At 43.8% G+C, this 16,635-nt stretch overlaps 1 protein-coding gene, 1 long non-coding RNA gene and 1 other non-coding gene across 7 annotated transcripts in view; 1 reads left to right on the top strand and 2 right to left on the bottom strand.

The window, feature by feature from the left end:
* Positions 1 to 215: 215 nt before the first annotated feature.
* Positions 216 to 320, bottom strand: LOC119470831. Its single transcript, XR_005199799.1, has one exon. It is a non-coding gene; the product is annotated as a U6 spliceosomal RNA (small nuclear RNA).
* A 3,273-nt stretch (positions 321 to 3,593) lies between these two features.
* Positions 3,594 to 7,095, bottom strand: LOC108302553. 2 transcript variants are annotated; one of them, XR_001824393.2, is made up of 3 exons: positions 6,629 to 7,082; positions 5,050 to 5,193; positions 3,594 to 4,125 (listed from the first exon to the last, which is right to left on the bottom strand). It is a non-coding gene; the product is annotated as an uncharacterized LOC108302553 (long non-coding RNA). The 2 variants fall into 2 exon arrangements; XR_001824392.2 differs by lacking the exon at positions 3,594 to 4,125 and having other exon boundaries at positions 5,005 to 5,193; positions 6,629 to 7,095.
* The window catches only part of SETD4 (SET domain containing 4), a 21,676-nt gene continuing 12,123 nt past the window's right edge, over positions 7,083 to 16,635 (top strand). The window contains exons 1-5 of one of the 4 annotated variants that reach the window (XM_017526211.2): positions 7,083 to 7,239; positions 7,823 to 7,937; positions 9,783 to 9,878; positions 12,955 to 12,992; positions 15,935 to 16,023. In XM_017526211.2, coding sequence (XP_017381700.1) covers positions 7,865 to 7,937; positions 9,783 to 9,878; positions 12,955 to 12,992; positions 15,935 to 16,023 — 296 coding nt within the window. In that variant the 5' untranslated portion in view covers positions 7,083 to 7,239; positions 7,823 to 7,864. Of the gene's footprint in view, positions 7,240 to 7,725; positions 7,938 to 9,654; positions 9,684 to 9,782; positions 9,879 to 12,954; positions 12,993 to 15,934; positions 16,024 to 16,635 lie in introns of those variants that run through there. The other 3 variants (XM_037737656.1, XM_037737658.1, XM_037737657.1) reach the window with 3 other exon arrangements.

The following is a 16,635-nucleotide window of genomic DNA, read 5'->3' as shown; positions in this document are numbered from 1 at the left end:
GTTCAAGCGAGTCTCCTGCCTCAGCCTCCTAAGTAGCTAGGATTACAGGTGCCACCACGCCCGGCTCATTTTTGTATTTTTAGTAAAGAGAGGGTTTCACCATGTTGGTCAGGCTCGTCTTGAACTCCTGACCTTGTGATCCACCTGCCTCAGCCTCCCAAAGAGCTGGGATTACAGGCTTGAGCTACGGCACCTGGCCCCACTGTTTTTTTTTTTTTTAAATTAAATGCTTCATGAATTTGCATGTCATCCTCATGCAGGCACCATGCTGAATCTTGTCTGTATTGTTCCAATTTTAGCATATGTGCTCAAACCAGCACTACTACCCACTAGTTGAAAGCAATCAAACAACACAGTTCCCACAGCCATAAAAAAGAATGGAATCATTTCCTCTGCAGCAACATGGATGCAGCTGGAGACTATTGTGCTAGGTGAATTAACGAAGAAACAGAAAACCAAATAACACCTGTTCTCACTTGTAAGTGGGCACTTAATATTTGAGTACCCAGTGACACAAAGATGGGAACAATAAACGACTGGGGATTCCAAAAGGGAGAGGGGTAGGCAAGGGTTGAAAAATGACCTATTGGGTAAAAAACCCAAAACACAGTTCCACGGTGTATATTAAAAGGAAAGATGATGTTAAATTACGAACAATGAGGCTCTCTGGGTTGTTTGCCATGCTTATTTGCCCTCACGGAATTCTACATGACACTGGCTATGCTCCTCTTTCATTTTATGCTTGTTTACAATGTTCAATAAGCCTTCCTAGAGGGGTAGACCATGGACTTTGAGACCTGGAATCAATCTGTGGCTTAGGTGCATAGTAGTTATGTAACTCAAGCAATTTACTGAATTCTGTGAAAGATAAAGCCAGACACTAAGGTGATAAGGACAGATTTTAATCAGTAACGAACTACTGTAATGGGAAAGAGGGTCCAGTGTGAACGACCTTTCATTTGTACAGAGGCGACCGTGCCTTTTAAAGGGAGAATGAAGGATCAGGAAGTGGAAGCAGGGTTGCTCACTGGAAATGTTGGTTAGGCCAGCTGTGTCTGATAGCTGGTAATTAGCAAAGTTAGGATTCTATTCTCCCACTGTGAAGACTGAAAGACAGAGGTCTCAGCATTTCTGATGAATACATTTCAAAGGAATGGCTTTCAGGCTCTTGAGAAAGACACTCTTTTTTTTTTTTTTTTTGAGATGGAGTTTCTCTCTTATCTCCCAAGCTGGAGTGCAGTGTCACGATCTCGGCTCACTGCAACCTCTGACTCCTAGGTTCAAGCGATTCTCCTGCCTCAGCCTCCTGAGTAGCTGGAACTACAAGTGTACACCACCACGCTGGACTTTTTGTATTTTTAGTAGAGACAGGGTTTCACCATGTTGGCCAGGCTGGTCTTGAACTCCAGACTTCAGGTGATCTGCCTGCCTCGGCCTTCCAAAGTGTTGGGATTACAGGCGTGAGCCACCGCGCCTGGCAGAGAAACACTCCTGAGTCACAGGAGATACATCTCGAAGGGACAGAGGAAGAATTCACAACTGTAAGCCCTTTTCAGTAAATGCTTTAAGAAAGGGCAGTCAGGGGCCTATTGTCAGAAGTTGGTTAGTACAAACACCAAATTTTTGGCAGCCTAAACATTCTCTGGAAGGGGCTAGAGTCATCCTAGTGGTGCTAGGGTCATCATGGCCATGCAGCTTTGAGCTATGTTAAGTTAACCCCCCCACCCATGTATACATTTAGAAAAGGAGATGGAGACTGTTTCTTCCAAAGGGTTACAACCTGCAAGGTAGCCATTCCGGAGGCTGGGGAGCTGCCTCCAGCAGAAACTCAGAGACCGGCACTTTGAAGGAGGAGGCTTTGAGGTAGAAGCTTCATGCGGAACAGGTTGGCTAAACTTATACATTCAACAGGTTACAGGAGGAGCTATGAATATTCATGAAGGTGGTCCTGCTACAAGTGTATTGAAGAAACATGCATGTAACATACAACTCATGTATATTCACTTGGGGATGGTGACTTAACATTTAAATGTATTATGATTAGGCCCTATATGTCTAAAGGTCTTTCAGGACATAAAGACATGCAAGTGCACAGCCTCTGTAAACCAGAACCAGTGCATTTCATAGTCAGTGATCTTCTTATCAGGAGAAAGTTATTGAAATCAGTCTCTTGTCTAATCAAAGTTGTAGTTATGGCTTGTGGGTAAGAGTTAAAGAGGATCAGGTGCAGTGGCTCATACCTATAATCCCAGCACTTTGGGAGGCCGAGGCGGGTGGGTCAAGAGATCAGGAGTTTGAGGCCAGCCTGACTAACATAGTGAAACCCCATCTCTACTAAAAATATCTAAATTAGCCAGGTATGGTGGTGCGTGCCTGTAATCCCAGCTAGTTAGGAAGCTGAGGCAGGAGAATTGCTTGAACCTGGAGGTGGAGGTTGCAGTGAGCTGAGATCCCACCACTGCAATCCAGTCTGGGACTCAAAAAAAAAAAAAAAAAAGTTAAAGAGGAAAGAAACACAAAATGCGCTGGCTGTTGAAGACAGGTTTACTTTAGATGAAACCTGAGAGGAGCTCCTGGCCCACTTTGGTCAGGAGTGCTTTCTCTTACAGATTAAGAGTATATATTGGTTTTAGGGTGAGGGGGCTTATCAAGCAAGCTTGGAATGTTTGTGTGTGGAGACATTTACGGCAGTTTGGAATCTCTCTGGGAGGCAGGGAGGCATCTTGAGGCAGACATCTTTCCAGCCCAGAGGGGAATTATCTCGGGGCTAGAATCTTCCCAGCTAGAGGGGGGTTTATCTCGGGTTTAGCAGGTCTCTGGTCGGGGAGGAGTTTGGGATGTTTCTGGAGATGTTATTTGTGGTTTATGGTCACGCTGGCCTGAGCCATTAGGCTGATGCCCTTTGGATTTAGGTGTTTTTTTTTTTTTTAATTAAGGTGAACTTTAGAATGAGGGGCTTTTCCAAAACGGCAATGCTCCTGCTCTGTCATTGTGGAAGAGCGGGTTGGTTAGATGGCGTCTGGTGGTGTATGGGTGGTAACTGCTTTACTATTGCTTATGTGGAGGCCAGTGCTTGTTTGGCTGCTAAAGAAAAAGAAAAGCCTTGTAGCCATTAGAACAGAACTTATTCTTGGAGTGACTTAACTCTTGCCTGGCATGGCCTTAGGTCTTGTTTATAATTTTTGTATCTTATTGCCACAAAGAGTCTGTTCTGTCAGTCTCCTGGTCTCTGTTTTAACAACAATGCTGGCCAGTTGTGTTTAAACTGTAAGAGAGGGTATAGGCAGGTGCAGTGGTTCATGACAGTACTATGGGAGGCCAAAGTGGACAGATCACGAGGTCAGGAGATCGAGACTATCCTGGCCAACATGGTGAAACCCCATCTTTACTAAAAATACAAAAAATTAGCTGGATGTGGTGGCACCTGCCTGTAGTTCCAGCTACTCAGGAGGCTGAGGCAGGAGAATAGCTTGAACCTGGGAGGTGGAGGATGTAGTAAGCCGAGATTGCACCACTGCACTCCAGCCTGGGCGACAGAGCAAGACTCTGTGTCAAAAAAAAAAAAAAAAAAAAGAGAGAGTTTAATGGTATAATGAGGCATATCTGAACTCCCATCAGAAGGGAACTTAGCTGTGAACTAAGTTTTTAAGTGTTTTTTGTGAGCCTTCTTGAGCAAAAGGGGTTCCATTCAGTCATTAGGGGCTTAGGATTTCTTTAGTTTACAGCTGTGAAACTATGTTACTGTTTAAGTCTTTTAATGTTGGGGGACATGGGTGGATAAAATCATTTGTGTTGAGAATCTGTAGTTTAAATAGGATTTGTGCTCAGAGGAATGTGTCTGGAGTTCACTGGTCAAGGAGAGAATCTTTGTTAACTGTCATGTAAAAAATGGGAGTATGCATTATTTCCTCCTTCATAAAAGGAAAGTCTCCATTTCCTTCCTCATAAAAGGAAAGTCTCCATAACTGTCTTGAATGCCATTGTATGAGAGCGTGATGCCCGGCGCTGCAGCATCTACCTTGAGACCACGAGGAAACAAACAGAAATGTGAATAGCCAACTTCTTAAGGATGATAATGTGGAAACTTAGAGTGTTGATCTTTGATGACATCATGGAAACATGGATCTGTTAAAATAATTAAATAGGGGGCCATTAGACTGAGGTAGCTCTAATACCATGGGTTTCTACATAAGCAAACCAAAGCCTAACTCAGAATTTAACAGAAAATGAAACTTAAGCTCAGCTAATCACAAGTGGTCAACTGGGCATTAGTTGAATTGTGTTGAACTTCCCATAGGAATAATTCAAATAAGGTACTTGATCAAACTTTGACTAATCAAATAATTTCCTTGCTCTATGTGCACATCAACTCTACAAAAGCCTTCCTCTGGTGCCACTATTAAAAAATTCTTCTTTTCTGCTTTTAACAAGGTCCATTGCTTCAACAACTGGTGGCACTTTATTTTTTTTCTTTTTTTTTTTTTGAGATGGAGTTTCATTCCTGTTGCCCAGGCTGGAGTGCAATGGCACGATCTTGGCTCACTGTGACCTCCACTTCCTGGGTTCAAGAAATTCTCCTGCCTCAGCCTCCCGAGTAGCTGGGATTACAGGCATGTGCCACCATGCCCAGCTAATTTTGTATTTTTCGTAGAGATGAGGTTTCTCCATGTTGGTCAGGCTTGTCTTGAACTCCCCACCTCAGGTGATCTGCCCGCCTTAGCCTCCCAAAGTGTTGCGATTACAGGCGTGAGCCACCGCGCCCGGCCACTCTTTAACATTTTAATATACGAAAATTTATCTTTTAACAATTCCAAATCTGGATACATCTATTTCTAGCCCCCTGCCCCTTTTTAAAAAATAAACTTTAAATTTCAGAATAGTTTGATTTACTGAAAAGTTGCAAATGTAGTACAGAGAATTCCTGTGTATCTCTCACCCAGTTTCTCCACAAATCAACATCTTACTCCTGTGGTACATTTGTCGCAACTGGAAACCACGATTGTAACAGTACTACTAACTAAGCTCCATGCTTTATTTGGATTTCACTACCTTTCCTCCTAACGTTCCCTTCTATTCCAGGATCCTCTTCAGTGTCCCACACTGCATTTAGTTGTCACAGCTCTCTAGTTTCCTCTGGTTTGTGACAGCTTGTCAGAGTTTACAGCTGGCCGTCTGTATCCTCATGTTCTGCATCTGGGGATTCAACCAATGAAGGAGGGAAAATTAAAAACTGAAATAAAATAATTAACAATATAAAAGCAAAAAATACAAATTATACATATAACAAGTATTTACATAGCATTTACATTGTATTAGGTATTATAAGAAATCTAGAGATGATTTAAAGTATATGGGAGGATGTGCATACGTTATATGCAACTATTACTCCATTTTGAAAGCTGTCAGAATCAAAATGGAGTCACTTCGTCAAAACCGTGATAAATGAAGCTGGGGAAGGCCTTGAAGGAAGGGTTCTCAAGCACTACGCCTCACAAAAGACTCCGCAAAAACCATAACCTTGCATAAAGGCCCAATCTTACATAGAAGATACTTCTGCAGACATCTGTCCAGCAACTTTAGACTGCTACCCTTGTTATTGATCCCTGCAGCCAAGGATAACTGATTTAAAGCAATTCATGTAATCTTAATTTTCCTTTTAAAAACATCTCTTTGCCTCAACCTCCCCCAAAACGCACATAGTTTACTATGGCAGCATATTCCCATTGCAATGCTCTCCCAGACAAATATATTTTCTTTTAGGGAGCCTCTTTTGTTACTTAGGTTGACACCATCATTGTATATAAGGGACTTGCACATTCTAATTCTGGTATCCGCAGGGTCCTGGAACCATTCCCCCACTGCCACTAAGGGACGACTGTACTTGTTTTTCATGACAGAAAACATGTTTTAGGAGTACCTTTTTTTTTTTTTAATGGAAGAAGTAGGGTTATGGGTTTTGGACAGGAACATACAATCCGTATGACTTCTTCCTGATGGCGTTATCCTTGACCACCGGGCAAGGTACTGTTTGCCCGGTTTCTCCACTGTACCCCCAAGCACCTTTCCACACTGTACTCTTTGGAAACAAGTCACTAGGCGTAGCCCATAATCAACATGCGGGTGGGTGGGGCAGAAAGAGCTCCTGCTCTTGGAAGAAACGGGTATTTAGAGATATTATTTAGAATTTTCCTGTGAGGCGGGTCCAGGGACTGGACTGAAACGATGGAAGGGGGGCGGGGACTGGCAATCGAAGGGACTGGACCTGGCAGTCAGCCTAGTAGGAAAGATCGAGGGCGGGTCGGAAAGAGCCGCGCGCCCTAGGCAGTTTAACTCCGTAAGAGAAGACTCCGCAGGCCGACTCTTCAGAGCACAGCTTGCCCGCCCACCGGTCACTGAGTTTTCCGACCTCTGACTAGACGTAGGGGTTATGGGCGTTTCCGGGCGCGCACCTCGAACCCGCCTGGATTGGGCATGGGCAGCGAGTCAGGGGAAACTGCTCATGCGCGAGCCGGAAGCAGCAACCCGCGGGGGAAGAGGCGGACCCGGTAGACTGACGACTTGGATTGCTTAAGGACGCGAGGCAGTTGCGACGGCCTTCAGCCTCTCCCTCTGCGACTCTGGCCCGTACCTTTAACTTGCGTTCATTTGGGGCTGTTTGGTGTTTCCACGTGCCTTGGACTCGCCCACTGCAGCCGCCATCTTGGAGGCGGTCGCCGGCGCCCAGGTGAGCTGGTAGGACTTCCGGGTCGGGCCTCTAGTTGCCGGGGTAACCGGAGCAGAGTCGCCCTGGAGCGTTCGTTGGTCTTTCATCCATTAGCGTAAAAAGAACTGACTTCAGGTCGCAGGTCCCTTCCATGGCGGGCATTATCGTGTGCGCTGCAGTAACCTCTCATCGTGTGGAATCGTTCACTTAGCGCATATTGCTCCAAGGCGCTGCGGAACGCTAGGGAGCCTGAGGCCCGGGGGTCCGATGCCCGCCTGGCTGGCCTGTGGCGGCGGGAGCGGTGTGTGTCGGACTGTAGGTCGGCCTCGAGGCTAGCGTTTGACTGTGGGGGCGAGGACCGTGCCCGTGTCTGTGGCAGTCACCGGTCTCCACGTGGTTCTCAGCAGCGTGTTAGTGGACAGCTCTCGCGAGGGCCCGGAAATCTTGGAACTTCCCGGCGCGGTCTGTGGACTGAACGCTGGGCCCCGGACCGCGCTAGGTGCGATTGCCTCCGGAGCTGGACTCGCCGACTTTCAATAAGTCAAATAATGAACCTTGCTTAAACTGCCGAAGTGCGGTTTTAATACTGCCTGGAGTTCTTGTCTCTTAACTCATTTCTGCCCTCTTATGTTTTACGAGGAGATTTATTTCATTTTTATTTTTCATTTTTATTTATTTATTTTTGAGATATAGTCTCCCTCTGTCGCCCAGGCTGGAGTACAGTGGCGCAATCTTGGCTCACTGCAGCCTCTACCTCCTGGGTTCAAGTGATTCTCCTCCCGCAGCCTCCTGAGTAGCTGGGATTACAGGAGCGTGCCACCACGCCCAGCTAATTTTTTGTTTTATTTTTAGTAGATTAAGCTGTAGTTACTAGGGCCGAAGATTAAACTGTTTTAGAGGGGCTGATATAATGGGAATTCTGTTACTGTAGGGATCATGATTTAGCTCACAGTATAAACCTTTTATGTAGAAAAACACTTGAGAGAATCAGTACACCAAAGCACACAGTTGTTTACTTAAAGGTGCAAAGAACAGTGATAATCATATAACTGGAAAAACAAAGGTTTTTATTTTAGATTGAGCATCTCCGCAGAAGTTACAGTTTTATCCTTTTTTAAGAAATAGAACTGTGTTTCCGAAAGAAGAAACTACAGTTTTAGCATGCAGAAAGGAAAAGGGAGAACAAGCCGCATCAGAAGACGAAAACTCTGCAGGAGTTCTGAATCAAGAGGAGGTACAGTTTTTCTTTTAGTGCCAGTGATGAAAAAAGAAATCCGTTTGTGATTGCTTGTTTGTTCATACACATAGCTTTTTTTTTTTGGACTGAGTCTTGCTCTGTTGCCCAGGCGCTGTGGCGCGATTTCTGCTCGCTGCAACCTCCGCTTCTCTGGTTCAAGTGATTCTCCTGCCTCAGCCTCCGAAGTAGCTGGGACTACGGGTATGCACCACCACGCCCAGCTAATTTTTGTTAGGATTAAAATTGGTTAATCCTAACAAAAATTCAAAAATTTCAAATTTCGAAAATTTGATTTGAAAACCTAGAGATAGGAGTTCACCATGTTGGCCAGGCTGGTCTTGAACTCCTGACCTCAGGTGATCTTCCTGCCTTGGCCTCCCAAAGTGCTGGGATTACAGGCATGAGCCACTGTGCCCAGCCTAACACATAGCTTTTCTTAAAGGCACACAGTGTTCAAAGAGAATCTTTCTTGGAGTGCAGTGGTGTGATCATGGCTCTCTACAGCCTTGAACTCCAGGCTCAAGTGATCCTCCTGGCTTAGCCTCCTTCCTGCCTCAGCCTCCCAAGTACCTGGGATTACAGGTACATACCACTGCACCTGGCTACTGTTTTCTAAATTTTTTTTTTGCCACAGGGTCTCACTGTGTTGCCCAGGCTGGTCTTGAACTCCTGGGCTCAAGTGGTCCTCCTGCTGTGGCCTCCCAAAGCATTGATTACAGGTGTGAGCCACCGTGCCCAGCCCAAAGACAATATTTCTTAAATAGGAATCTTTTGAATGGTGCCCTTGAATTTTTTTTAGATCCTGGTGGGAATGTGAAGATATCTAACTCACTGTTTTCAACTGTCTTCTCTGGGAATGACTCCCAAGTTTCTTTTTCTGGTCTTGACCTCTAGCTACCTGTAGGATAGCAATGTTTGGATATAAATTTATCATTTCGAATTCAAGGTAACCCAATCTGAAGAAGATTGTATCTTGTTCAGTACAAAAGTGCTTAGCCATCTGGAAAGTCCTATGTAAATGCAACTGGATATGGTACAGGATATGGATAAGTTCCCCTGCCTTTTTTTTTTTTTTTTTTTTTTTTAAATTAAAAACTTTGAGACAGGGTCTCACTTTGTCATTTTTTTTTTTTTTTTTTTTGCTTATGGAGATCAATAGTTGTTTGATCATCATTTATTAAAGAGACTGCCTTTTTCCACTGAATTGCCTTTGCACCTTTTCAAAAATCAGTTGTCATTTATGTGTGGGTCTCTTCCTATTTTCTGTCCAGTTCCACTGACCTATTTGTCTGTGTTGACAGTGTCACACTAATTTGATTCCTCTAGCTTTATAGTAAGTTTTAAAATCAGTCTTTCAAAGACATTGTGGCTATTCTAGGCTTTCTGTATTTCCATATGATTTTTGGGATCAGCTTGTTAATTCCTATACAAAAGCCTGCTTGAATTTTGATTAGGATTACATCGAATGAATATAGTCATATGTTGCATAAGGATGTTTTGGTTCATGGATTACATATACAGTGGTGGTCCTATCAGTTATAATACTGTATTTTTCTTTTTTCTTTTTTTAGAGATGGAGTCTTTCTATGTTGGCCAGGCTGGTCTCAAACTCCTGGCCTCAAGCAATCCTCCTGCCTTGGCCTCCCAAATGCTGGGAATACAGATGTGAGCCACTGTACCTGGCCAATACTGTATTTGTATTGTACCTTTTCTATGGTTAGATACGACAGTGCTTACCATTCTGTAAGTCTGTCTATACAGTTCATCAGACATGTTCTGTTAAAAGAGAGATCCAATTATATAGTGGTTTTAATCACCGTTTGTTCTCTCCTTGCCTGATAGTGAATGAGAGCTACAAGTCTGAATTTATAGAGCTAAGGAAGTGGCTGAAAGATAGGAAGTTTCAAGATTCGAACTTAGTGCCTGCTCGTTTTCCAGGTAAGATCTGTCCTTCAGCCGTCCTGCCCTTTCCTACATGACGGCCAGGTAGACAGCAGGGGCAACTCTTGCAGGTGGCATCAGCAGATACTGCCCTTCAGCTGGTTTATAGCTGTGCTCCCCTTGGGTTGGAGGAGGAGCCCCTCATGTGTGGCCATTTAATTGCAGAGCAGTGGGCTTCAGCACTGAGCTGAGGTAGACTGACATTCTCTTCTGGAACTTGCACTTATTATGGAGGTTAGGTTAATGTTTTACCAGGTGCAGTGGCTCACGTCTGTAATCCAGCACTTTGGGAGGCTGAGGCAGGTGGATGACTTGAGCTCAGGAGCTTGAGACCACCCTGGCCAACATGACGAAATCCTGTCTCTATTAAAAATACAAAAATTAGCCAGGCATGCTGGTATGCCCCTGTAGTCCCAGGTACTCTAGAGGCTGAGCTGGGACGATTGCTTGAGCCTGGGAAGTTGAGGCTGCAGAGAGCCATGATGACGCCCCTGCACTCCAGCTTGGGCGAGAGGGTGAGTCTTCGTCTCAAAAAACTAACAAAAACCAAACAAAAAGCATTTTCTTCTGGAAGATTCTCTCACAGAAGTTGGACAGCTTGCTGTGGGTGTGCGTCTGCGTAGATGGCCACTCCACTCTTCCCACAGGTGGGCAGGAGATAGCCACAGGGAGGACCAAGATGCTCTTTAAAAGGATTTGGAGTCTGCTATAGCACAGAGATAATGGTGTAATTAGAGCCCCAAAGTTCTACATCACAGGGCAAGCTATTGACATTTCACCTTATAGAAAAGTTAAAGCATGCCACAGAATGCTTTCCTTGGCGGTTAGAATTATTACTCAGGTACCCATTAGATAATTGAACTTTGAGTAAATTAACGTCCTCATATACCCCCGCTCAGGCAAATGATTTCCCATGTGTGCCCCTTGCTGAGTGAGGGGATGTGTGTAAAGTTGTTCTCCATGAGTCAGTTACACATGATGACTTTGAACTAAAATGCTTGATTTGAGCCATTTTCTAAAGGGCCCCTTCTAGTTGATGGTCATGAACCATGTTGTCATCCTCTAGCATAATGCTTGACTTACTATTTTTATGTGTCAAAGATGATCAGTAAAAGCCACACTCTTAGATGTTACTGAATGGAGTTCTTCCCCAGACGAACAAGAGAGTTAGTAGTTTCAGCAGTAGACTTGCCATGTCTAAGGCCTGCCCACTTCTCAGGTGTCATTTGCCCTAAGAAGGATGGGTTTACAATAATCAAGTAGGAATCAGCAAATGGTTTAGATGGAATACCTGAGAATAGGTCCATCTGTCTATAACTTGGAGCAGTAAAGAGTTCCCATTTTTAAAAGTGAGAACGATCTGCCCTGGCCCCAACCCCAGATTCAGGGCCACGCAGGTGCTAAAGTGCAGTGATTTGGCAGTGATCCGAGCCAGTGCTTACGGTTCTGGGGTCAAGGAACCTTCTGTATATGGAACTTTCATATATTTTTTAGCTCTTAGTCAATGTATGATAGGAGGTAACATTTTTGGGCTTCCGTCAAAATGTACAAAATTCCGGGACTTAGTTTGTGGAGGGGTACAGGAAATCTCCTATGCGGGATTCCATCTGTAGACTCTCTCTTCTTTTCTGCCTTGGGAACTGACAGCATTTCCTTTCACCACCAAAAGCGCTAACCAGATCTGGGCCTCCCATGTAGATTTATGACTGGAAATTTTGAGGCTTTAGGACGTTTGTAAATAATCTTTACTGTTATGAGCTCCTAATGGCCACTTCTACTTTGCCTAGGATATCCAATATAAAAATGAAAGTTAGTGTAGATTACTATATGTTTTTTGATATTAAACACTATCTTTCATAGAAATATAGGTAAAAGATCTTCTAGATGTATTCCAGAGGCCAGGTTTTGTTCATATATATGTTTAGAGAGAAATTTTCACTTATTAGTGCGTAAGTTTTTGGAAGGATAACAATGTAGAAGAAAATCCTCCTGTTAGTAATTGATTCTAGGAGGAGTTCTGGCCCACAGGAATGATTAACTCCATGATGGGGTGCCCAAAATCAGTAAAATAAGTTCTTAATACCAGAACCAGCTGTATGAGCAGACAGTGTCCTCCTGGGAGGGGAGTTAAATTGGGACTCATCAAATCCAACTTGCCGGGAAACTGATGGGAGACTTGAGGCAGGAATTCCCACCTTGAGCCAGGAGCTCCCAGTAGTCCTGCATTGACTTGGCTGAATTATTTTTCCTCCCAGCTAAGAGAGGAAAGGTGAAGAATGATGAATTGGAGACATGACTACTCTAGGCCTCATATGGTCATATAATCCCTATGCCTGCCAGAAAGCTGTCATCTGAGCATCCTTTCAATGTTCATCTGCCTGTTCCAGGAACAGAAGCTTAGGCATGGAGGGAGAAACTTCTGGAAGTTGGTGGGACATTAATCCAGCTGCTGAGGTTACTATGGTGACTGTGCTCCAGCCAGAACCTTGGCTCACAGGGAACAGCTGGATCTGACCTACCCGGCTGAGCTCAACAGGTCCTGCAGAGCCTATCTCATGGGTTACCTGATCATAGAGGGGGGGATGTCTGCAGTCTTTGTGGGGACTTGAGTGGGGTTTAGTGGCTAGCCGGACAATCAGAGGGGTCTCAGGTCTTTACTCCGGAGAGCTGAGTCTGGCAATGGGGATAAGAGCCTGGGGCTCTAGCTTCAGAGGTTGGCTGGGCGTTGGGAGTAGCCCCTCATTAGCTGGTAGGCCCCAGAGGAGAAAGTTCAGCTCAAAGCTTCCTGCAAGAGGCCCAGCAGTAGATCTGTATAAAGTCCATGGTGGTCTTTAGGTCTCACCTCTGAAGTTGACTCTGCCCTTCAAGATTATACCTCACTGGAGGTCAGGGCATTTTCTGGAATAGCTTTCTGACTCCCTGTTTTCCCTGGGAATTAAAGGCTGAGAGACATCCAGCTTCAGCCTTGTGTAATTTTGAGGTTCACATTTTTTTTTTTTTTTCCCGTAATGGTATCTCTAGGACCTTGAAGGGATAGTGGGATTTATTTGTTTTTCTTTCTTTGCTTTCCTAGGTACAGGAAGAGGGCTGATGAGCCAAACATCCCTGCAGGTGAGAACTTTTCTTTTATCCTTGAAACCCAATGTAGATTTTGCTGCTTTGTTTTTGTGGTTTAAACAAAGTGGATTAAAAATATTTCAGACATACAGTCATTTCTTACTTACCTAATAGATATGTTTGAATATGGTTCTATCAACCAGGATTAAGTTTGTTGCAATAAAAGACAAGCCCAAAGCTGAGGTACGTAAGCAGCATGGAAATTTATTCTGTTCTCACCCGGAGAAACAAGCTTGGGGTGGGCTGACCCGGTCTGGTGGGACAGTCCTCTGGCCAGCAAAGGCCCCAGCTCCTTCCAGCTCTCTTATGTCCTTAAGGGAACTGCACCTGCAGATCAGGGTGTGGGTCTTGGAACCTGAGCAGCAGGAGAGAGCAAGGGGGTGAGGAAGGGCAGGCCTCCTCCCTTTAAGGAAAGTCCCTTCCCTACGTCCTTGGATATCAATTAGGTACACGGCCCTGGCCAGCTGCAAGGGAGGAGAGACGTGCTGGCCTTTCCCCAGCTGTGTGCTCTCTAAGTAGGATTCTGTTAGTGAGGAAGGGGAAAGAAGGGATGTTGGGATAGGCAGCTAGCTGTCTCTGCCACAACACATGTTACGTGTCAGATCATATTTTCAGTGTGCAAAGGGAGCTGCTGCTGTTTGTGAGGAAGCCATGGTGTGGCAGGTAGAAGCCAGAGTTGGGGAGGGCGAGACCTCAGGCTTGGGCCCCAGTTGCCTTCAGCTGCCTGGGGGCCCTAGCATGAGACCTCTCATCCTCTCGACTTCCGTTTCCTCACCTACAAAATGAGGAAGTAAATGAGGATCTCCAAGGTTTCTTTTCATTCTCCCAATGCTGTTTTAAAGGATCTGTAATACACAATTTTATGTAAAGCTAGAAGTTAATTTCTTCTTTTATTTAAAAATTATCTTATTTTTAATTCTTTATTTAAAACGTTCACTCACATGTGTACATATGTTTTGCCTAAGGAATGGTGTTTTTTTTTTTTTTTAAGTAGATAAATATTTTTTTTTTTTTTTTTTGAGACATATAGTCTTGCTGTATCGCCCAGGCTGGAATATAGTGGCGTGATTTCAGTTCCCTGCAACTTCCGTCTCCTGGGTTCAAGTGATTCTCTTGCGTCAGCTTCTGAGTAGCTGAGATTACAGGCATGCACCACCGTGCCCAGCTAATTTTTTTGTATTTTTAGTAGAGACAGGGTGTCACTGCCTCGGCTAGGCTGGTTTTGAACTCCTGACCTCATGTGATCTGCTCACCTCGGGATTACAAGCGTGAGCCACTGTGCCTGGCCCAAAAATAATTTTAATTGTTGAAAATGTTGTGTTAAAAATATAAGTTTTTAAAATATTAAAAGAAAGTATAATTTTTTTAAAATGCAAGCACAGTCAGCAAGGGAATTCGGGTTATGTTTCCTAAACAGGTGAAAATCACAAACACAAGAAGTCTAATGTCTAAAGAATGGTATCTTTTAATGTTGTGATTCTGTTACACTGTGTTAATGTTTTCATCATTTAAACATTTTAATTGTGGTAAAATATATGTAACATAAAACTTACTATCTTAACCATTTTGAAGCTCAGTAGTATTAAGTACATTCATATTGTTGTGCAATATTTTTATTTTTGGAGGAAGGTGTATTTTATTCCGTAGCAGAGTTTGGGGATGAGAAATGTCAGGTAGCAGTAACTGTAGGTAGTTTTTGTTTAGATCGTGAAACAATTGTTTTACATGTACATTCAAATGCAGTTGTTTTGTCAAAACTTTTTGAAAATTGAGACATATTTTACATATAGTGAAATGCACAGTGAAGTGTGCAGTTTGCATTTTGATGATAAAGAGATTTACCTGAGTATTTTCAAACCGGAAGATCGTAGGATGTTGGAATGGGAAGTAACTATGGTGATCATCCAGCTTAATCTTGCTTTACAGATGAGGAAAGCAGAAATTGATCCCAGAAGATTTTTTGGCTGAGATTTTTTTGTTTTGAGGCTGAGACTTGCTCTGTTGCCCAGGCTAGAGTGCAGTGGCGCCATCTCGGCTCACTGCAACCTCTGCTTCCTGGGTTCAAGCGATTCTCCTGCCTCAGCCTCCCGAGTAGCTGGCATTACAGGCGCCCACTGCCACACCCAGCTAATTTTTGTAGTTTTAGTAGAGACAGGTTTCACCACGTTGGTGAGGCTGGTCTTGAACTCCTGACCTCAGATGATCCAACCGCTTTGACCTCCCAAAGTGCTGGGATTACAGGCATGAACCACTGTGCCTGGCCTTGGCTGAGATTTTTAACCAACTTAGATGCCAGTTAAAATTAAAGGAGAATCTTATATCTAGCTTCTTAGTGCTATGTCTTATATCTAGCTTAGTGCTTTACTTAGATGTAAAGTAATGTTTTCTATTACTTTACATCTAATTGTTCTTTCTATGGTTCTATCTCAGGAGACACTGAAAATGATACTTTTGCAAGTGGTAGAATTCGATCCTTATTGTGTTGGGCAGGCCGATAGGTGTGGGTTATGTAGAGAGCAGATCATTGCCTGGCCACTTGGATTTCACTGGATACAATTTTTTTGGGGTAGTTTCTGTCTGTTTCCTGTTGGTAGCACTATTTCCTGGCATAAGAAAGCAAAGAAACAGTATAATTTGAATTGTTAAAGTGTTTCCAGCACTCTGTTTGGTGAGGGGTTGACTGCTTGTGGGTGTCAGTCACATACTGAACCTTTAATGTTTGTTGGGGTTGTGGGATCTGGCATTGGAGCAGCCTCGTGTGCATCTGCTGACTTTCGGAGTTGGGAGCTCCTCCATTGGTGGGCTCATTGGTGGCTTCTGGTTGAGTTAGAGTGGGTTCTTGGTAGGTGATGTGGGGTCAAACACTTGATAAGACTCATACTTATGGGTCCTTCCCAAAGCACAGGCATCCTCAACTTTACTTTCCTTTTGACCAGGAGGGACAGATGATTATTTCATTGCCAGAGAGTTGCCTGCTCACCACTGACACAGTGATTCGAAGCTACCTAGGGGCGTACATTACTAAGTAAGTGACCACATGCATGCTTACCTGCTGCGAGTGCTGCTCCTTAAAGTCTGTCACTGGCAAATATGTCATTTGAAATGGAATTCATTAGGACCCAGTCCCTTGTAGAGCTGATAAATACCTGAAATGATTTGAAAAGTTTACGCTTTTCTAGAAAGTTTCTTCTTAATTCACTGTAAACCATATTTTTAAGGTTTTCAATAGGCTTCCTGGGGTGTGGGTATGAGTCCTGATCCATCACTTACTAAGAAATAAAGATTAAATGGGATAACATATGTAAGTCAGAGTGCCTCAGCTTTCAGTAAGCCTGTTTTCTTCCATCATAGTAGCTCTTGACAAATTTATATTACTGTCTCTTATTTCTACCCTTACTGTACTTCAGTTTTGCTTTAACCTGAAGAGCTGTTGACATGACGAAAGAATTAGTTTTATTTAGGTATAGAAGAGAGGAGGCTGATGTGGGAGTTGTCTTCTGGTTCTGCTGGGCCTTTGTTTGGGGCATTTTGAGGGCAGAGTGAGAGAGACCTTCAGTGGAAGGGATTTCTAAATTATGAGGGTTGAAAGAGGATGCTGTTTCTTTCTTTCTTTTTCTGTCTTTTTTTTTTTTTTTTT

This window comes from Cebus imitator, unplaced genomic scaffold, assembly GCF_001604975.1.
Source record: "Cebus imitator isolate Cc_AM_T3 unplaced genomic scaffold, Cebus_imitator-1.0 Scaffold41, whole genome shotgun sequence".
Taxonomy (NCBI): Eukaryota; Metazoa; Chordata; class Mammalia; order Primates; family Cebidae; genus Cebus; species Cebus imitator.
Note: the sequence above shows the minus strand (reverse complement) of the source record. Positions and strands in the feature narration are given on the sequence as shown.